This window comes from Gopherus evgoodei, chromosome 10, assembly GCF_007399415.2.
Source record: "Gopherus evgoodei ecotype Sinaloan lineage chromosome 10, rGopEvg1_v1.p, whole genome shotgun sequence".
Classification (NCBI taxonomy): domain Eukaryota; kingdom Metazoa; phylum Chordata; order Testudines; family Testudinidae; genus Gopherus; species Gopherus evgoodei.
This window is the reverse complement of record NC_044331.1, coordinates 6939764-6961429: the sequence shown is the minus strand read 5'-3', so window position 1 is coordinate 6961429 and position 21666 is coordinate 6939764. Positions and strand designations below refer to the sequence as shown.

The following is a 21666-nucleotide window of genomic DNA, read 5'->3' as shown; positions in this document are numbered from 1 at the left end:
CTAAGGGCAATTACAGAGCGTGACTCAATGCTCGGAGTGACTTCTCGAGACCAGGGCATGCTTCCAGGGGGAGTAAAAACTGGGATACCTGACAGCTTCTCACGAAGCGTGTGCACGTCCTTTACGTTCGAGTACGGCCCGGATCCTACAATGGTCTTTGCTCCCATCTTGAAGTAATACCTGGTGTCACTCTCCAAGCCATGCACCTCGGCGCTGAAAATATTTCCTGTTTAAAAGCAAGTGAGAAGGTTTAATGTCTACAATTGAAGTGCTATCTGGGGGGTTGCAGAACTTCGTTTCACTCTCTTAGCTAGCAGAGTCTACGAGCAGTATAATGTACAGAGGTGCCTTCTGTATACCAGGATGTTTTTATGCTAACATAATATGCTCGCTAGCAACCTGACCCGGCATGTGTGAAACTTTACTCATGGGAGTAATCTCACCGAAGCCTCTACTGCAGCTACACAGCCTCATGCTCCTTAGTTCTGGACTGGACGCAGGATGGAATTCCCTGGCCTGTGATATGCAGGAGGTTGATCAGCTGGTCCCTTCAGGCCTGAAAATCTTGACATTTGTGCCATTCATTGGCCACACCCCTAGACCATCCCCTCTGTGCTACCATGGATGGAGCCCAATGAGCAATCCCGTTGGAGCCAGTGGGAGGACCCTCATGAGTCAAGTTCTCTACATGCTGAACTGTTAGCAGGATCCAGTCCCAATCCACTACATGCTAACTTTAATTCCTAATTAACATCCATTTCGAAATCGTCAACCAGCAGCCTCCACAGTTCAGCTCCATCCATCCTCAGAGATTTTTGACCCTTTCCATTTTCATAGATTCCCAGGCTAAAGGGGACCATTGTGTTCATCTAGTCCAGAGGAGGGCAAATTACGGCCCATGGGCCGGATCCGGCCAATCAGGGCTTTAAATCCAGCTTGCAGGATTGCCAGCCCCATGGCACAGCGGGGCTAAGGCAGGCTGTTTACAAGGCTTTAGTTTACAAGTGGCCAGCGATCGAGAATGCATCACATCCCGTGGTAAGTTATTCCAATGGTTAATCACCATCATGATGAAAAATTTGCACCTTCTTTCCTGTCTGAATTTGTTTCACTTCAACTTCCAGCCACTGGTTATTGTTCTTTCATCACATTTCTGTTCCCCAGGTAGGTACTCACCAACCGGGGTCAAATGACTCCTCAACCTTCTCTTTGTCAGGCTAAATAGATGGAGCTCCATGTGAGGTTTTCTAATCCTTTAATCATTCTCGTGGCTCTTCTCTGACCCTCTCCCATTTGTCAGAATGCAGAACCGGCCACAGTATTTCCAAAATGGTTGCACCAGTGCCACGGCTGAGGTCATATCACCTCCCTATTCCTGCTGAGATTTCCCTTTCTGTGCATCCAAGGATCGCATTAGCCCTTTTGGCCACTGTGTTCAGCTGATTACCCATGTCCTTTCCAGAGTCACTGCTTCCCGGCCTGAGACCCCCATCCTGTAAGAAGGCTCCATTCTTTGTGCCTAGATAGCTAACTCTATATTTGGCCATACTGAAAGGCATGTTGTTTGTTTGTGCCCAGCTTATCGAGCAATCCAGATCACTCTATCCGGGACCTGTCCTCTTCCTCATTTACCCCTCCCCCAGGCTGTTTGTCATCTCTACACCTTGTCAGTAATGATTTTATCTTTTCTTTCAGGTCATTGATAAAAAGGTTAAATAGCGTAGGGCCAAGAACTGAGCGCTGCGGAAGTCCACTGGAAATACACCCGCTCGAAGCTGATTCCCCATTTGCAGTTACATTTTGAGACCTTGCGGTTAGGCAGGTTTTAACCCAGTTAACGTGTGCCCTGTTGCTTTTGTATCCTTCTGTCTTCTCATTCAGAAGCTCAGTTCTCCTTCAAGGCAATGAGTGAACAAACTGCAAGAAATGACCAGCTGAGCTCTTAACTTCACGCTGCACCTTACATGTAGCATTTCCACTCACTAGCATTGGCTTCACCTCCCCAGCCAGCAGCTTCACCCTGACACTGTTATCTATCAGATGAAAACCGCCACGCACAGGAGTGACCTGGTTTTGCAGAGGACCTCCTGGATGATCTCAGGGGGCCAATGTGCTCACAGCCTCTAGCTCACAGCAAACATGCAGCATTTTCTTTCAACCACCGACCCACCCGCTTTCCTCCTTTCTTATCTCTGAGCCACAGCCTTGACACTCAGTCAACAGAAAGTTCTTTCACTGCCCAGCGATAGCATCTTCCCTCTCTGCAGCCAGGATCCAAAGAGCACCCAAGAGCCTTGCTAAAGAGGCAGCTGGCAAGAGAACCCACCTGCTTCCAAACACACCTCTTCTCCCACACATCTCTTCTCAGTGCTCATGCTCTGCTCTCAGCTGTGGGTCTCCTCTGCTGCTGCTATTTCTAATTGTATTACAGGCTAGCACAGCCTTTCCTCAACATTATCTGTCCCCCAGCTCATTAGACTTCTCTGTTTAGAAGACTTCTCTGGACGGCAGAGACGCATGATTCCCGTCAGAAAGCAGAGAGGGCAAGGCAAGTGGGGGGATTCTGAACTGACATTTATTAGGATTGGCACATGTGCCCAAGTAGGATCGAAGTCAATGCACCTCCACTCTGGACCTAGCCCAAAGGACACGCTCCTGAGCTACTCCTGGCGCTCACCTTGTTTCCTCAGCAGAGTCCACATGTTGTCGGGCTGCGTGTTGTTTGCATTATACAGGATGACATACTCCACGATGATGCCATTGGGTTCGACTGGAGGACACCAATGCACCTGCACGGCGTATGGGTTGATTGGATGCAGCCTGAGGTCAGATGGTGGCGTTGACGGCCCTGGAGAGACAAAGGATATGACGACTGCCCCAAACGTGCAACAGGAACCAAAGGGGAAATGGCGAAAGCTCAGCTCTTTGGGCCACACCTCCAATCTGGTGCCCCCAAAAGCGGGCACGTGCCAAAGCTGCATTTGCAGATGGGAGCTGGGTGGCCAGATGCGCACTGGAGTGATCTGCATGCACCAGGCAGACGCAAGCCTACTTCGGTGGATGCAAATGGTGCACAAACCAGGCTGCTCGCTGTTGACTTTGGAGCTCAATGGAAGGGTGTGCTCTCTGCAGCACAAACAATGGGGAGTTTGTCTGTCTTGGCCAGGGAGCTAAGGAGTAGCAGGAAAACACAGGTGTCACTGCACAACTCAGTAAGAGATACACCATTAAAATATGCCAAAGCTTTTCTTATCCTTGGGCCAGGGAGCCTCTGAGTCCTCTGCCCCCTTCTGGTTTTTAATTCCCCTGCCCACAAAGCTCTCTTATCACCACAGCTAGATGGGACCCACCCTCCAAAGTCGGTTAACTCCACTCCCAAAACAGCCACTGGAGGTTGCTATTGGACAAAAGAGGTTATCCCGTGACCTACCAGAGCTAGCAGCTGTCTCAGCCTCTGCCAGCCCTAGGGCAGAGTGGGAGGCTCGAACTCCTGCCGGTATCTCTATATCACCATGCTGGGCTCAACGACCCATTTTGACAACATCTGTCAGCATTAGCCAGGACCCATCGCTCAAAGCAACTCCCAGGGCAGCTCAATTCCTCACTAGAATGTAGGATTTCTCAGAGAAAGTCCACCCCTCTTTCCCAAACAAAAGAAAACTCAAATCTGAAATAAACGTATTTGCCCTGATTGTATCAATTGCTCTTCTCGAGTTCTGCTTCCATTCCTTTGTGCTTACAAAGCCAACTCGAGCGGCAGCATCTCGTCAGCGGGCTTTGGAATGGCTCCTGGGCTTTCAAATGGCTCTCAGCCTCCACTGATGCAGAAGAGAACTGAGGGCCGACAAGTGACAGCGAGTCGGATGCCCAAGCATTTCATCGTACAAATACGTTACATCTGCTGAGTGAGTGCACAGGAGGAATGACAGAACTGGCAGCTGAAAACGGTCTTCAGAGATTTACATTGTTGCTCCATTAGTGGGCAAGGCACAGGAGGTGAGACTGGCCTTCCTCCAATCAGGGAGAGCTCTGTGAGTTTGGGGATTTATTTTCACCATGTTGCGGTACTTACGGTCAGGAAGAGTAAACCTCTCCACCACGCTGCTGAACGGTCCGTCAATCCCAACTCCGTTAGACTGGACTGCAAACTCATACTTGGTATAAGGTTTCAATCCGCTGATGAGAATACCTTCATCAGAACTGCCAAGGAACACAAACACACAGGGCAGATTAACACAGGCCGGGGTCCCATCATCGGCCACCTCAGCAACTTACCAGGAGCCTGTGGGCCAGAAAAGATGTGGGTGCAATGGAAAGGATCAAACGGCAGTGCTCCCACCTCTCACGATTCTATCATAAGTCTCACTATCTTTCATATGTTTCTTAAAGCCCAAGCTTCAGGAATCATGGGATTACGGGAGAATCACGTATGTTTCTATCCTTCATGGCTGTTCATTTATTTATGATCTTCTTGCAGAGGAAAGCTTGAAAATATGATGCCGCTAAAGCCTCAAAATCCAGAAGACAAATATACGAGCCACCCCAAATTTATTATATATATTTTAAATGTCATGATTTTTAAACCAAAACCCCATTTTGGGGAGCCTGATGAGTCATGATCTTTGAATATTTGGGGCTGACAATACTGCAACTGGCTTTATCCTTAATATAAAGCCATGGGAACTAGAGATTCCAGCATGCAGTGCAGCCTGACCCCTACAAATCAAGATGGAAAAAGGCCTGCTTTCTCCTAAGCCCCATCTCTTGTGTTTCAGATACGGACCGTTCTCCAGGAGCCATTTTTTGCACAGCCCTGATTTAGAATTGAGCAAATGGATACAAGTCAGTGTCACACGCGGCCTGGATGTAGAAAGGCACCGGGTCTACTAAAATTTAAACCACCCAGCCGCGAGGTTTCCCATGTATTTCTCCCGCATGTTTGTTTTCTTTCCAACAAGGAAGCCGTTGGGTCGCTCAGCCTGTTGCGTGACACTCTTACCTTGTGTAGTAAGTGACAAGAGAGGCGTTTTTCAGTCCCCAAGGGCTGAACCGCACAGTGTAATTGACGATCTTGACAGTCGTGAAGTCTGGTTTCTTCCACCTGAGCCAAATCGAGGTCGAACTGTTGGACTCTGCATAGACCTGGGCTGGGGGCAGTGGGGGGCCCTTCTGAACTGGAGGGTCTACGGTGCATGAAGGAAGAAGAATTAAATACACAAGTGTAAGTGGCATGGGAGAGAGAAGAGCAGTCACTGCTGGTGAGTCGAGAGGCGGATAGGCCCAATGGTTAGAGCACTAGCCTGGGCTCAATTCTCTATTCTGTCACAGGCTTCCTATGTGACCTTGGGCAAGTCAGTTAGTTACTCTCTGCCTCAGTTTCCCATCTGTGCAATGGGGATAACTGCCCTGCCTCCCAGGGTGTGCGAGGATAAATCAATTAAAGATTGTCAGGGGCTCAGACATAATGGTACTGGGCAACGTAAGTACCGTGAAAAGGCTACGATTTAGTCACGGAGGTCACGGAAGTCACAGAATCCGTGACTTTCAGTGACCTCTGTGACTTCAGCCTGTGGCAGTGGGGAGCTGCTGAGTCGTCCCCTCCCCAGCCCCCGCCCACGGGGGCAGGGAGCTGCAGTGTTCCCCTACCGCCTCTGTCAGCCCCCGGAGTTCCAAGCCGCCACAGAGTGTGGGGGTACCCCGCAGCTCCCAGCCCCCGTGGGCAGCTGGGGAACCCACGAGCTCCCAGCCATTGCGAACGGTGGGGGTACCCTGCAGCCCCCAGCTGCTGCAGGCGGTTGGGCCCTGGCATCTCCCAGCCATGGGTGGGGGGGACCTTGAGCTGTGACAGCCAACCTGCGGTGGGGGCTCCTGTAGCTCCTAGCCCCCACACAGCTGCCCCGCTGCAGGCGGTGGGGGCACCCACAGATCCCCAGTTTGTCACAGGTATTTTTAGTAAAAGTCAGGGTCAGGTCATGGCTTCCATGAATTTTTCTTTATTGCCCATGACCTGTCCATCACTTTTACTAAAAATATTCATGACAAAATCTTCGCCTTAACCATGAACAGATAGAATACGCGTCGAGAATCACAATAGCAGCCTAATTTCACCACAAAGGGAAACGAATAATGAAACTGACACATATGTCTGTATTATTATTTATCTGTATTACCCTAGTGCCCCGGAGCCCTGGTCACGAACCAGCACAACACTGTCCTAGGCGCGTTACAAACGAGATCCTCCTAGCCATGTCTGACTTCACTGGGGCCAAACTCCTACTGTTTTGCCACCCTTAGAAACAAATTGTATTGCACTTGCAAAATCCTGTCTGGGACAACAGCGGCGAGAGGCCCCACTGTGCCAGGGCGAGGTACCAACATGGAGTCAGAGACAGTCCCTCTCCAAAGAGCTTAAAATCCAAAGAGCAGGAGCAGAAAGAGAGAGCCAGGGAGATGTATTAACGTGCCTGTTATCATCCAACAGATTGGTGTCAGAACTGGGAACAGAACCCAGGCCCCCAGAGGCCACTCCTGGGCCCTATAGTACCATCTGGATCTTTCCTATATAATGGGTGGAACCGAGCGCTATCTTGCATCTCCAGCACAGCTCCCCCAGTGTTTCTCAGAAATAGGGTAACCAGATGTCCCAATTTTATGGGGACAGTCCTGATTTTGGGGTCTTTTTTTTTTTTATATAGGGTCCTATTACCACCCCTACCCCACCCCACCCGGTTCTGATTTTTCACACTTGCTGTCTGGTAACCCTACTCAGAAAGGGGGGTGAGTAGGGGATGTTGGGGGGGGTGGGGTAAAGGCCATCTGAGTTGAGTGGCACCCAATCGTAGTAAGATAGAGTGGAGACATTTCCACCCCCTCCAAGATCCTTTACGATTAACAATGAAGGTTGATCTGTAACGTGTTGAGCACTCCAGCCAGCTCCCAAGGAACACTGGTTGGTGGCTCTAAAAATTCGGATGGCCCCGCTCATTCTCAACTGGGAACGATGATGTTGGACACCAGTGCTAGAGCACAACTCCTGTCGTTGGTTCCTAAACATCTGCCTCCTTATCTTTATCCCTTTCGCTCTCTTAAAGCCATGGGCAGAGCAGAAGAGAGCAGAACATACAGGCAGAAGGTCGCGGGTGAAATAGCTAGGAACTGCCCTATGAAGTCACAGGGGTATTTCTTACCTACTGCGGTCACTGGTGCCTTTTCCGTTTTGCCCTTCCACACAGCTGCGTAGCCATCTTCGTGCTTATTGAAAGCCACCAGCTTCACCTCATAGAGTCTCCCTGGGGCTGGAAAAATGAATAACGTTTTTGGTTGCAAAAATCATTCAGCAGAAGTTCATCTTCGCCCAATCTCAACAGAGCTGCACTGGCTTAAAACCATTCAGATTCCATGTTCAGATATTAGCTAATTCATCAGGCTACCACCTCCCTACAAAGTATCATCATCTCCATTTTATCACTGGGGAAACCAAGGCCAAGAGAAGCAAGGTGACTTGCTCACGGTCACAGATTGAGTCAGTGGCAGAGCCAATATAATAAGAACTCACAATTTCCTGACCCCCAATCATGTGTGCCTGCCTCTACCATGGAAGATAGCATCATGCTGCATTAAAGCTTCATCACAACGTGGTCCCACAGCGCAAGATGACTGTGTTTAAGAGGTCCCGGGAGTTGTTTGAGGAGCTATGAACGTCCTGCAAGCACTGGAGTAGGATTATCTGGGAAAACTCTGATGGGTGGTAACCCAATGGCCTCTCCAAAGCTAGGCAACACATTAATATTCTTTGCTCCAGTTGCTTTACCCAGTAATTTAAGGCCTGATCCTCAGATTAATTGCTTAGATACTGCACTCTACGAAATATCTTAGACCTTACATCTTTTTGCTCCCATCCAAGACCAACCTACCACAGAAGACAAGTGTGTTTATTTCTCTCTCTCGCTCTCACACACACGTATGTGTACTAAAGCTGACCCTCCAAAGTAAACAAAAGCATCACATTGAATTTATCCTTGTAACTCAGCAACACCCTTGCAAATCTACAAAACGCTGCAACCTTCATTTTCCAAATCACCAATTATGCAGGGGGCCCATCAGCGGCCCCTGAGCCTGGTGGGAGAACTTCTCTCAAAGCGATTCATGGTGTGACTGTGCCAATAACCTCTGCTCAGGGAAAGCCCAGTTCATGTATTCAGAAGGATACATAGTACAGCCACCGGGGGGAATTTTTAAAGACACGGCGCTGGATCCTGAAATTCCTTGCACCATGAAAACTTCTATTAAAGTCGACAAGAGTTTTTGGTGCACACAGAAGCACAGGATCAGTCTCAATCTGTCTCATCTGCCAAGAGAGATTCTTGTCAGAAAAAACTCTGGTGCACACAACAACATACTGAGCCTACCGCTTTCTCAGACGCAGCTGCTTTAATAATAAAGTCAGGCACCTTCAGAAAGGAAACAGAGATCCCCGTTTCAAGGGCAATTCTTCCACTGACCCCAAACGGGTTTGCAGGAAAAGGCCCAGAATATCTCCCAGCAGCATTAGCTGCGCTTTCGTTAGTTCCTACAACGGACACCAAACTTAGCTCACACAGTCCAAAAGGCCGTTGCAAAGCTTGCCTGCCTCTTTCTATTTGTCTTTCACAAACTAGTAGCCTCTCCTGCCATGTTGGGGGACATTTTAGCAGGGATGTTTATTCAAGGAAACTACTTAAAAGATTGAAAGTTTTTAAATAGAGGGAAACTGGCAATTCTCTCTGGACATCTAGTCCCTTGTTCAGAAAGGCACTGAAAGCAGCCCACAGTCTCTTTGGTTCCCTCGGCTGCATTTAGCTGATGAAGTTTGTTAATTAAGGACGTGCCTATTCATCCCCTGCCCCGATGGCTCACTGGCTCCCTTACCGTGCCAATGTAAGCAGCACAAAGCCCGTCTCACTGATGCCAATTTTATTATTACTGCTCCAATTATGCTCCCAGGGCCTATTGGTGCCAATTACCCAAAGGGTGCTCGGAAGGCTGCCCCTGCTTCACAATACGTGTTCACGTTCGGAATCTAAAAACAGTTCGGCCACATTTTCCTCGCTGAAAAGCTCCCCAAAGCAAACACAGTTTTGTCTCCCTCAAAAGCTGCCTGGGTGTTGTGCGATGATGAAAACAGGCTGGCTGACCTGCATTCATGCCTCCTCTGAAATTCACAGAGGCAGGAGCTATCATTGTTGGACTACAGAGTCGCTGAGTTCTCAGGCTCAGGGGCATGTAACTGAACAGTGGCCCTGCTCCCTGTACACTTGCTCAGAGTTTCGCTCTGTGTGATACTTTCTCAGCTTCACAAAGGCTTCCGAGAGGAACCTTGGGAAATAAGTCTAGTTTGGGGAGCGGAGAGTCAGGGCAATAAGGAACGTGTTGCAAAATGTGCAGTAGAGGACAATCTGCCTTGGAAGAAATAGCACAAAGACAGGAAGGAAAGGCCAAGTCTTACTGTGACTGCATACACTGTTAACACAGTAACGACTTTTTCCTTTTAAACATCGTGGCCAAAATTTTACAACAATGGGAGCCTAAAGTCAGGCTCCTAAATTCCCATTTAGGCACTTCACTGAGTGGCCAGATTTCCAGGAGTACAAGTATCCAGTGGATCGCATTGACACCGGGTGCACAGAACTTATACAGGAATTGCCAGACTGGATCAGACCTGAGGTCCATCTAGCCCAGTCTGTGACAGTGGCCAGTGCCAGAGGAAGGTACAGGAAACCATACACCAAGCGGACATGAGATAATCTGCTCCTCATCCTGATCTCTAACAGAGATTGTGAAACACGAGGTTTGATACTGCAAACTTTCTGCAAGGGGCAACAGTTATAACTCTGGAGATTCTTAGCATCAATTTTTGCCACTTATGCAAGCTAGAAGCTGGGATTTGTATCTGCGACCCCTGGTACACGAATCCGGATCATTTCCACTGCACCACCTGAAAATCAGGCCACGGTGGTTTTCGAAGGTTGGGGTTAGACTCCTGTTTCTTATAATAGAGGCCCAGAAGTTCAGTATCTGAAAGCTTACAGGATACTTGTCAAGATTTGCTATTGAAGCTAGCAGGAAGGGTGAAAACAGATGTATTTTGTTGCATCCTCTCATATATGTGTGTGCCTGTATTAACTTGATCCAGAATAATCTACTCTGCATCACTTCAAATATGGGATCTGGATGGCTGTAATATTTCCAATAGACTAATATATATTTTTACATTCTTTTTTTAAGTGCTCATTTGGGTGTTAACTCTCTCACCTTTCTCAGGCTAAGAAGTACCTGGTACCGCTCCCAAAGCAAGGTACTACTTACTAGCCATTAACATGGATGGTGGAATTCGGCCCTCAATGTTTCTTTTTCTTCTAGCTCCCGGCCCTGGTTGTTGCATTCCACTACTAGTGATTAATTGCTGGAGTCAGACCTAGAATGTCCACTGAAATCAATGAGAGTTCTTGGAGCTCAGCACATATCAGGGTTAAGCCCGGAATGACAGACTTGTGTTGATTACAACGTCCCATTTCTCCTATTTCCTGCACAATGATTTTCCTGACTCTGTTCCCTTTTTAAGACTTTGCAGCTCCTTATCCAACCCCTCATCTCAACTGAATTGCAATATTCTCGCCAAGTGCCCAAGGTCCAGATTGTGCAATCCTGACTCGCACACGTAACCTCAACGAAATCAACACCTGCTTGTGCGAGTGGGCACTCACCAGTGCAAGGGTTGCACAGTCTAGCCTTAAATTAGCACACTTATACTTCGACTCTTGATGGGTTTTCACCCTCCCCTGCCTTCCCTGCCACCTTTGCATTCTCCGCGTACACTAGGCGCTTCTACCCCTTCCCTTCTCCAAGCCCCCAGGAGCAGGTCATTCCACAGAAAAGCAAAAAAGGACACCCACAACTGGAAGACATTTCAGCCTCTTCATGAAGTTAGGATAGTTCATCCACACCAGCCCCATCATAAGGAAACCATCAAGAGATGATTGAGGCCCAGATTTAAGGAAGTAATTACAGGTGAACAAGTGATGTTCTGAGCACTGATGTGCCAGAGCATTTGGAACCAATTCAGATCATTCCTGAGCCACTCTCCTGGCTGGTTTGTCAGTGGTAAGGACAGTACACAATGTACAGATGTGGTTTCCTCAGTGCAGTAATTACAGATCTAAATTCTTCAGAGTGACTTGTAACTGTTAACACCCTCTCCAAGCTATGAGCAGACATAGCTGTAATGCAATTCTAGAGGGGGAAGTTTATTTAGTGGCGACACAAGTTAGCCTCCCAGGTCCTATATACTGACTGTTAAACCATCCACACTATATGTTAGGTGTGTAACTCAAGCTGGCAGGCACACTCACACTGCTGTTTCAACAGCTGGTCTTGGTCAACAAAGCAAAATGCTGTACTATACGGGGCCCGATCCTCAGCTGGGGGAAATCAGCACAACTGCACTGACTTCCCGGGAGTTACGCTGATTTCACACTAGCTGAAGATCAGTCCCATAGTGCCCTACATATTGTAGCTCTGAGTCTAGTAATTAACCAACTAGTTACAGGACGTGACAATTACAAGGGTGAGCCACGGGGCAGAGGAGGGAAACAGTCTAAGCAGGAGAGTCCTATTTCAAGAGTACATGTGGCATGTCTGATTTCTTAACAGTTGGTTAATTAACTAATTACTCTAGTCAGATACTATACAGACAGTCTATTGTAGTAAACGGTTACAAGCATCTTGTTGGCTCAGGTTATCTTTCAGATCTGATTGCAGCTCATCCCAGCTGGGATTCAGACTCGTTTTCTGACCTCCAGCTCTAAAACTTTTTGCCTCAATTTTTCTCCTCTGTAAAATGGGGAGAGTAATACTGACCTGCAAGAGGTGTGGTGAGGATTAACGCATGGCTGTATTTTAATCTGGAGCAGATCTCTCAGGTGCTTTTTAACCTCAAGTAACAAACACGCTTGGCTGCATTAGAGAAGCATCTTACATACACTATATGTGAGGGAGCAGTATGATTGCTCAGAGCTCCAGTATGAAAATGGAGAAAAGCATGTTAAGTGTCTGTGGGTTAAGTTTAAAGGCGAGAGCAACAAGGGTGCTGTCGTGGTGGGCGTCTGCTACAGACAACCAGACCACGAGGAGGTAGATGAGGCTTTCTATGGACAACTAACAGAAGTTTCCAGATCACAGACCCTGGTTCTCATGGGGGAATTCAATCACCCTGACATCTGCTGGGAGAGCAATACAGCAGTGAACGGACAATCCAGAAAGTTTTTGGAGAGAGTTGGGGACAACTTCCTGGTGCAAGTGCTGGAAGAACCAATTAGGGGCCATGCTCCTCTTGACCTGCTGCTCACACACAGGGAAGATTTGGTAGGGGAAGTAGAAGTGGGTGGCAACCTGGGCAGAAGTGACCATGAGATCCTCGAGTTCAGGATCCTGACAAAAGGAAGAAAGGAGAGCAGCAGAATACGATCCCTGGACTTCAGAAAAGCAGACTTTGACTGCCTCAGGGAACTGATGGGCAGGATCCCCTGGGAAGCTAATATGAGGGGGAAAGGAGTCCAGGAGAGCTGGCTGTATTTTAAAGAAGCCTTATTGAGGGTGCAGGAACAAACCATCCCAATGTGCAGAAAGAATAGCAAATATGGCAGGCGACCAGCTTGGCTTAACAGAGAAATTTTTGGTGAGCTTTAACATAAAAAGGAAGCGTACAAGAAGTGGAAACTTGGACAGATGACTAGGGAGGAGTATAAAAAAAAAAAATTACTCGAGCATGCAGGGGTGTAATTAGGAAGGCCAAAGGACAACTGGAGCTGCAGCTAGCAAGGGATGTAAAAGGTAACAAGAAGGGTTTCTACAGGTATGTTAGCAACAAGAAGGCAGCCAGGGAAAGTGTGGGACCCTTACTGAATGAGGGAGGCAACCTAGTGACAGATGATGTGGAAAAAGCTAAAGTACTCAATGCTTTTTTTGCCTCGCTCTTCACAGACAAGGTCAGCTCCCAGACTACTGCACTGGGCAGCACAGTATGTGACCAGCCCTCAGTGGCGAAAGAACAGGTTAAGGACTATTTAGAAAAGTGGGACATGCACAAGTCCATGGGGGCCAGATGCAATGCATCGGAGGGTGAGGAGGGAGTCGGCTGATGTGATTGCAGAGCTATTGGCCATTATCTCTGAAAACTCGTGGCAATCAGAGGATGTCCCAGACAATTGGAAAAAGGCAAATATAGTGCCCATCTTTAAAAAAGGGAAGAAGAATCTGGGGAACTACAGCCTGGTCAGCCTCACCTCACTCCCTGGAAAAACCATGGAGCAAGTCCTCAATTAATCCATTTTGAAGCACTTGGATGAGAGGAAGGTGATCAGGAACGGTCCACAAGGATTCACCAAGGGCAAGTCATGCCTGACCAACCCGATTGTCTTCTATGAGGAGATAACTGGCTCTATGGATATATGGGAAGTGGTGGACATGATATACCTTGACTTTAGCAAAGCTTTTAATATGGTCTCCTGCAGTATTCTTGCCAGCAAGTTAAAAAAGTATGGGCTGGATGAATGGACTATAAGGTGGATAAAAAGCTGGCTATATCATCAGGCTCAACAGGTAGTGATCAATGGCTTGATGTTTAGTTGGCAGCCGATATCAAGCAGAGCGCCTCAGGGTCGGTCCTGGGGCTGGTTCTGTTCAACATCTTCATTAATGATCTGGATGATGGGATAGATTGCACCCTCAGCAAGTTTGCAGATGACACTAAACTGGGGGAAAAGTAGATCTATTGGAAGGTAGGGATAGGGTCCAAAGTGACCTAGACAAATTGGAGGATTGGGCCAAAAGAAATCTGATGAAGTTCAACAAGGATAAAATGCAGAGTCCTGCACTTAGGACAGAAGAATCCCATGCACCGCTACAGGCTGGGGACTGACTGGCTAAGGAGCAGGTCTGCAGAAAGCGACCTGGGGATTACAGTGGACGAGAAGCTGATATGAGTTAACAGTGTGCCCTTGTTGCCAAGAAGACTAATGGCATATTGAGCTGCATTAGTGGGGGCACTGCCAGCAGATCGAGGTACGTGATTATTCCCCTCTGTTCAGCACTGGTGAGGCCACATCTGGAGTATTGTGTTCAGTTTTGGGCCCCCTACTACAGAAAGGATGTGGACAAATTGGAGAAAGTCCTGAGGAGGGCAACAAAAATGATTAGGGGCTGGGGGACATGACTTACGAGGAGAGGCTGAGGGAACTGGGGTTATTTAGTCTGCAGAAGAGAAGAGTGAGGGGGGATTGGATAACAGCCTTCAACTACCTACAAGGTGGTTCCAAAGAGGATGGCGCTCAGCTGTTCTCAGTGGTGGCAGATGAGAGAGCAAGAAGCAATGATCTCAAGTTGCAGTGGAGGAGGTCTAAGGTTGGATATTAGGAAAAACTATTTCACTAGGAGGGTGGTGAAGCACTGGAATGGGTTACCTAGGGAGGTGGTGGAATCTCCTTTGTTAGAGGTTTTTAAGGTCAGGCTTGACAAATCCCTGACGGGGATGATTTACTTGGGGTTGGTCCTGCTTTGAGCAGGGGGTTGAAGTAGATGACCTCCTGAGGTCTCTTCCAACTCTAATCTTCTATGAGTCTATGAGAGGTTCTTAGAAATATGTAGGTGGGAACAGATGATAATTCTGACCTGAGTTTTGAGATACGAACATAGGATACACCAACCATTTCAATTTGTGCTTCACCAGATATAATTTAATCACTGAGTAGAGAATCATCTGTCACTACATTAGCTTTCAGGAGTTTCTGCATTTTAATATTTTTAAACAATTTAGCACTTGGATCCTGCTCTGACAGGTGGTCTTACAAGTATCTGAAAGAGACAGAGATTAATTTCTGCCCCTTAAACTCTCAGTACACTCATCCCTGCAACAGTCAGCTAATGATTTAACAGTGGGAGGAGCTTTAGAACTCGGGTACATTCAGACTCTGTAGTACAGTCAAACCTCGCAATAGCGCGCCCCGCCATAACGCGAAATCGCATATAACACGATCATAAGTTGGCTCCCCTTTAAGGCCTAATACTAGTGGTCCCCAATGCCATGATGCCCATCGGGACATTGATGTGCCCCCGCCTAGTGCCCAGCAGGGGAGAGAAGCTGTGGCCTTGTGCCTGCCGGGGAGAGAGAACTCCAGGGTTGCGGGTGCCGGTGCTCTCTGTCCGCAGCAGGAGCAGGGCCGCGGCTCCTCTTGAATCCGGAGAGAAGCCACAGCCCCACGCCTGCTGGGGACAGAGAACACCGGCGCCTGCAGCCTCGTTCTCTTTCCCCAGCAGGTGCGGGGCCAAGGCTTCTCTCCCCTGCTGGGCACTAGGCAGAGCACATCAATGCACCCGTTGGGGACCAATCACTTAAACTGACCAGCTTGAAACCCCGTTATACCGCGACACCGCATTTAGCGCGATGGAATTTTTTGGACCCCAAACATCACGTTATAGCGGGGTTTCACTGTAGTAGTAAAAGACTCTGTAAGATGCAATGGTGCATCTGAAGGGCTTGCAGCCAAAGAACTTTGCCCCTTCTTAGAAGTTCTCCCTCACGACCACCTTGCATTGCAAGGTGCAACCGCGGTGCCAGTGCATGTTGATAAGAAGTAGACTTAACCAGCTAACCTAGTTGAGTTAACTCATACTGCTTCACTTTCTTCTTTAGCTTTATGGGCACCATATCCCAGCTCTCCTCTTCTGTGCCATCAGAGGGGTTTTCGTCACTTGTCTCTTCTGTGCCCACTTCCCGGTAGTACAGCTTGTAGCCTGAAATCTGGGCGTGGTTGGCTGGGGGCTGCCACATGACCAGGAGGGATTCCATTTTCGCTCGGACTTTTAATTCTGTCGGGGCAAACGGAACTAGAAAAACAAGAGGAAAGAAACCCACATTTCAGCAACTCTGCGGTGTTTCCTTGCTTTGCTAAGGGGCTTCCTTCTCTCTGTCCTAGTGAGGGGACATGCCCCTGATGTGCCAGAGAGGAGCGGTGATGATTCTGTCACTGATGGGCCAACCAGATGACCACAGAACAACACAACTGATGTTCATCTACATAGCAAGGGGGGCAGTCTAGCAGATAGAGCTGGTGACTGAGAGCTACTGCTGTGGGGTGGGGTTTACCTGCCCTATTTCAAGTTAAGCACAGCACCACTTTTACCGGATGCTGTCTGTTGGCTCTGTGTTTATCTCTGTATGTCGATTTTGCCTACCCACTTCCAGACATGCCCACGCTCATTTTTCATGAGCCCCTGCTTATAACCTGCAGCCTGAGGAAGATCTGGGAAATGATGGGGAGAAGGACCCATCAAAAACACACCAAGCAGCATGGGACAGGGAAAAATATTCTGGTTCCCCACACTAAATGGAAAGCTAGGAGAGGGGTTCTGGTGTGACTGGGACCTCCTGCTGCAATTCCCTAGTGAAGACACAACCTTATGTGGGGTTGGGTATGCCATCTAGTCTAACTGCCTCAGCTTCCCCATCTGTGAAATGGGGATCATGGTATTGACCTCCCACCCTCACGGGGTGCTGTTCCAAGCCCCAGCGAAGAGAAAGGAGCTATGCAGCGCACACCACGCCCCACCCCATCCCCATAGGGTGACCAGATGTCCTGATTTTATAGGGACAGTCCCAATATTTGATGCTTTTTCTTATATAGAAGCCTACTACCCCCTACCTCCATCCCGATTTTTCAAACTTTCTGTCTGGTCACCCTACCCTACCGTGCGTTTGGTTGTCCTTGTCAGGAGTACGATGCTGCGTCCACTCTGAAGGGGCGCCATATCCTGCACTGGTGCTGGCTGCAATGCGCACTTTGTAGACTTTATTGGGATGGAGTGACTCAAGGGTGATTTGTGTCTCATTCGCACCAACCTCGGTGGAGGAGATCTGATCTGCTAGAGCCAAGGAAACCCCAGTTAGACTTCTTTATTCCAGTTCAGGTGAATTTGCCCCTGTGCCGGGGGCCAGCAGCAGGAGCTCCGGGCTGTGAATAAGCTGAGGTGAGACTTGCATGGTGCACTGTGCTGGCCTTCGGCCCAGTGGCGAACTTCCCTGCAGGTCACATTGTCACGTAACAGCGCAATGATGGTTTATAACTAGAGATGAACCACAACTGGAATCCTGACTCAGCAATCTCTTTCCGGCTTCGATTGTGGGTCACAATCAGAACAGGAAGAGGTCTCTTCTCCCCAGTGAACACACACAATTCCAGTCTGGATACAGCAGGAATCATGAGATAGCAGGAAGCTGGCAGAAAACTCACGAGAACAGATGATGAGGTGAAATTTCCACCGTTCTAGATGGCAGATATCTCAATACCTTGGGCCAAAATCTCAGAAGAGCCCCAACTGAGATTCTGGTGCCATCAAATCTGCAGCCAAATGCTAGTCTTAAATTAACTGAAATGAACCAAGAACCTTACCCTCGACTCACGGCATTCAAATCCAGCCTAAATCTAATCCAGACCCAGATTAGAACATGGCCTCCTCAGATCATCTCTGTTATAAGGTGTGTTCAGTTAATGGGTTAAACGGAGCCTAGTGGGAGATATCCATTGGAGCTGCAAAGATCAGCCTTGCTAGAGATTCGAACAGTGGCCCTATAGTTAATGCAAAGGTCACGTTTAAATAATTCATCCTGTTTGAGCTCCTGTGGGAATTTTGCCCTGGTTCTTTAACAGAAGGCTGTGTCTACACTGCAGTTGGGAGGTGTGTTTCCAGGCGCGGGAAGACAGACGTGTGCTTGAGCTAGTGCATTAAAAACAGCAGTGTGGAAGCTGCAGATCTAGCGGCAGCTCAGGTTGGTCGCCTGAGTCCAAGCCCGCCCGACCCCCTGGGTCTGGCTAGCCCGAGCTGACAGCCATGCTGTAAGATCCACACTGCTATTTTTAGTGCACTAGCTCGAGCTGAGCTAGCAGAGGACTGTCCCTCCGCGCTGGGAATCCCACTTCCCAACTGCAGTGCGGACATACCTTAAACGACCACACATCAGCCCCAGGGTGCAAACATTTCAACCGCTTCCCACTGACTCATTGGGTTGGCGGCAACCGCTTTTAGGCACCAAGAATAAAACCAAGAACCAGGTGTCACGGTGCAGAACAGAAACACAGGTCAAACCCATGGGAATGTGGCCCTTTGTCACATTTTCAATCCCCTCCTTATATCCTGGAGGTGAGCAGCTGCAGAGCAAGGAATGCTCTAGGGCTGGGAAGCTGGCACTGATGAGAAAGTGCCCATGTCCCCACTGAAGGGTTAGTATAATGGCTAACAATAGAAATAAAACCAGATCAAGCCAAAAACTGGCACATGCGGTTACATGGGCTTGCCGGGATACCGGTTTTCTTTCGACACAATGATCCAATTTTTTTTTAATTCATCGAATGCACTTCTCCACCTACCCCATGATCATTGAACCCCTTTCAAAACACACAAAGCACCAGTGACAGCCAGAAGTTGTTACCCTCTGGTGGTTGTTGCTGGCCCATATGAAATGCAATCCTCAGTCCAGTTCCCATGTGGCCGTAGGCCGACAGGGCGAAATCCACAGCTGGCAAGTGCAATGGCAGTGCTCAGCCAAGGGTGGCCAGGTACAGAATGGGCTCTGGGGAGTGAATTCTTGTCTAACCCTTTCAGGGGAGGTGTGAGGCACATCAGTGGGGCAGTACGGGGACATTTGCAGTGCTGGTCTTTATGCTGCACGTCTCCTATGGCTAAACAGAGGCCTCTGGTCCCAAAGGGTTTCAGCCCGGAACCTTCTGTCAGCATTAACCACACACACACACAACAGATTTCTCAGAACTGCAATAATGCATTGAATGCACCAACCTCTGCTTCTCACTGAGCCCATTTCCTCCTCACCTTCCTTGAGGGTGCAGTAGTCAATTTTATATTTCGTTATCTTCCCATTGCTCAGCTCCGGAGGGAGAGGCAGCCACGTCACTCTGATGTCGGCCGGGGTCGTACTCGACAGAGACAGCTGAGGAGCAGAGCTGGGAACTGGGACAGAAACAACGAACAGATGAGACATCTCCTCAGGCCGAAACCAAGAGCAACAAGCTGTTTCAACGAGGCGCCACTGGGAATTAGCTCCACTTGGGAGCACATATGTCTGAACCATGGGGCTTCAGAGGTTCAGGGATTGGCTTTGGGATTGCCCGAGCTGACCCACTCCTCTGGGCAGGCGAACCTTGGGTGCCCTTGGTCCTGAAAGTATTGTCCCTGCAGAGCATACATGGTGGCATGCTGACACACCATGCCCTTTGCTGAGTCTCACATACTTAATGCCTGGAGTTGGACCACAATGGCTTCCACTTCTGTCTCTGCATCATTAGCATTTCAATGTTTCGTTACCTGTTTGCTTCCAGAATTTAAACACAGATCTCCTAAGGACACTCAGAAATGCTCCCTGCTCTACTGAGGATTTGGTAGTTTGCTTTAGATAGGCCTATCTGCTTTCAGTTTTTTGCCATGGAAACAGAGAGATTTAATGCCACGGGGGATGGCTCAAGGATCTAAGCATCAGGTTTGAAAAACAAGTTTCCCTAGAACCACAGATTTGTATTCCGGGCAGCTGCTCATACTTCCGAGGCAGATTGTGACAGGGAATACACCCCACACCAGCTCTAATGGGGTTATGGTGGCTCAGAAGGGGCCAATTAACCTTCTACTGCACCAGGGGGGAGAGTCAGGATTGACTGAAAAACTCTAACTGAAGATGAAGACCAGCTGGGCAGGAGCAGGCTGGGCTTGTATAAGCCAGGAAGTAGAGAACAGCAGAGAACAGCAGGAGGCTGCAGGGAGAGAATCTGCAGTCACTCTCTGGAAACCCAGGGGGAGCAAATGCCCAAAGATCCTGTCCCAGATGGAAGGGGTCCGTCTAGGGGAGGTGTGGGGAAGAAGCCCAGGGACAGAGTAGTGAGAGTTGCAACTGTGTAGACCTTGGATGCTGATGATAGTGTCCCTGTGCGGTAACCCAGAGTAGTGGGCGGGCCCAAGTTTCTTTAGCAGCCCCTGTGGAAGTGGCACAGACTGGTAATTGGCACGGAAGACTGGGACAATGTATGGACAGTTGGTCCAGAGGGACTCTGGGACCCCGGAGGGGGAAGACTAGAAAGTGACCCATCTGGAGGGCTGAGTCATGAAGAGCGAGTGCTGTGAAGTACAGGAGAGACACTGCAGGGACAGAGGGACTGATGAAAAGGGGCACTAGACCGTACAAGACATGGTCCCCAGACCAGCCACAAGGGGGCACCACCAGCAGTGACTGTACCGCATTACACAGATAGGCAGAGACCATGCAGTTTACTAAGTGGGTGAATTTCAGATTAAAACTTTACAAGTTATGTATGGACATTACAGATCCTATAACAGAAGGGGTTTGCCTGGTACTTGGCAAAAAATTCCCTTTAATGTTCTACAGCATGTTATGGGCTAGCTGGCCAGTGCCCTCAAGCCCCTGTGCGTCTGTGTTTTGGCAGTGTTCTGTACCTACGGTTTAAGAAATGCTTTGAAACACTTCGAATGAAAGGCAATATAAATGCAAAATATAATCTTTTAATAGACTTGACTGCAGGTCTGACCCCAAGCTGCTGGCTGTCAATAGGAGTCTTTCCATTTGCTTCAGTGGGCCTTGGATCAAGTCCACATGGAGCAAAATCATTGTTACCTAAATAAAAATCCAGACCAGCTGAATGCAGTTCAAGTAATGGTGCCTGTGTGTCAACTGCCCCAGGATCAGAAGACAGCAGGATAATATCTAATGCCTGTTGCTGCTCATGCAGATCACTGTTCCCCACTCTCTGAAAAAAAAAAATGCGTAAATAAATATCCAGATGCAACAGGCCACATTCACAGTGCGTCTGGATTTCTGCAAGCTGACACCATTCTATGTAGGGTGTTTTGTGATATCTCCATTTGCGAAGCATAACAATTACTTGATTGTTTGAGAATACTTTCAGACACACCCGTGCACGTCTACTCAACGCACCGTCCTCCAGTGTCCGCACGATAATGGAAGAGGATGTCCGACTGGCTCCTAGCTGGGAGTACGCAACCATGTAGAAAACATAATTGGTATTGGGTTCCAGGTCTTTCACTTGAAGCTCAGCGGTATCATTATTGACAGCAAATTGGTATTCCACATTATCAGTTCCTAGAGACAAGGCAAAAACCCATCATCAGTGCAACGAACAGGAAGCAAGACACCCATCAAGTCCAAAATCAGCTCTTCCAAAAAGCCTACAAACTGTAGCTTTCCCTCTTTGAAACCACTATGGCTTCCCCTTGTCCCGCCTCTGTCACCCCGCCCAGTGTCTGCCACCTTCCTCCATCATGTTCCAGCAAATCTTAACTTAGGCGCTGAGCTCTTGGGGCAGGCCATTAGATAATCCATCCTAAGGCACCTAAATAAGCAGCCTGATTTTCGTGTGAGTTCTTGCTTCCCATTGACATTCGCAGACGTGGGAGATTCTCAGCTAAATTCTCTGAAAGTCAGACCCCTGATTCAGATTGCAGACGCAGACGCCTAGCTTTAGGGACCCAAGTTTGACTGTTTTAGTCACTGTCATTGCCCCTTGGCACCAAGCGTTTTTCTGGCATTTTGTACATTCA

General features: G+C 48.5%; 1 protein-coding gene across 2 annotated transcripts in view; it reads right to left on the bottom strand.

Annotated features, from left to right (window-relative positions):
• Nucleotides 1-21666, bottom strand: part of IGDCC4 (immunoglobulin superfamily DCC subclass member 4) — a 185509-nt gene that overhangs the window by 29250 nt on the left and 134593 nt on the right. Inside the window, exons 8-16 of one of the 2 annotated variants that reach the window (XM_030578836.1) lie at nucleotides 21044-21208; nucleotides 18916-19053; nucleotides 16780-16953; nucleotides 15685-15918; nucleotides 7188-7295; nucleotides 5000-5183; nucleotides 4073-4200; nucleotides 2678-2848; nucleotides 89-226 (exon numbers count right to left, since the gene is read on the bottom strand). In XM_030578836.1, the coding sequence (XP_030434696.1) occupies nucleotides 89-226; nucleotides 2678-2848; nucleotides 4073-4200; nucleotides 5000-5183; nucleotides 7188-7295; nucleotides 15685-15918; nucleotides 16780-16953; nucleotides 18916-19053; nucleotides 21044-21208 (1440 nt within the window). The remainder of the gene's footprint in view (nucleotides 1-88; nucleotides 227-2677; nucleotides 2849-4072; nucleotides 4201-4999; nucleotides 5184-7187; nucleotides 7296-15684; nucleotides 15919-16779; nucleotides 16954-18915; nucleotides 19054-21043; nucleotides 21209-21666) is intronic. The other variant, XM_030578837.1, reaches the window with a different exon arrangement.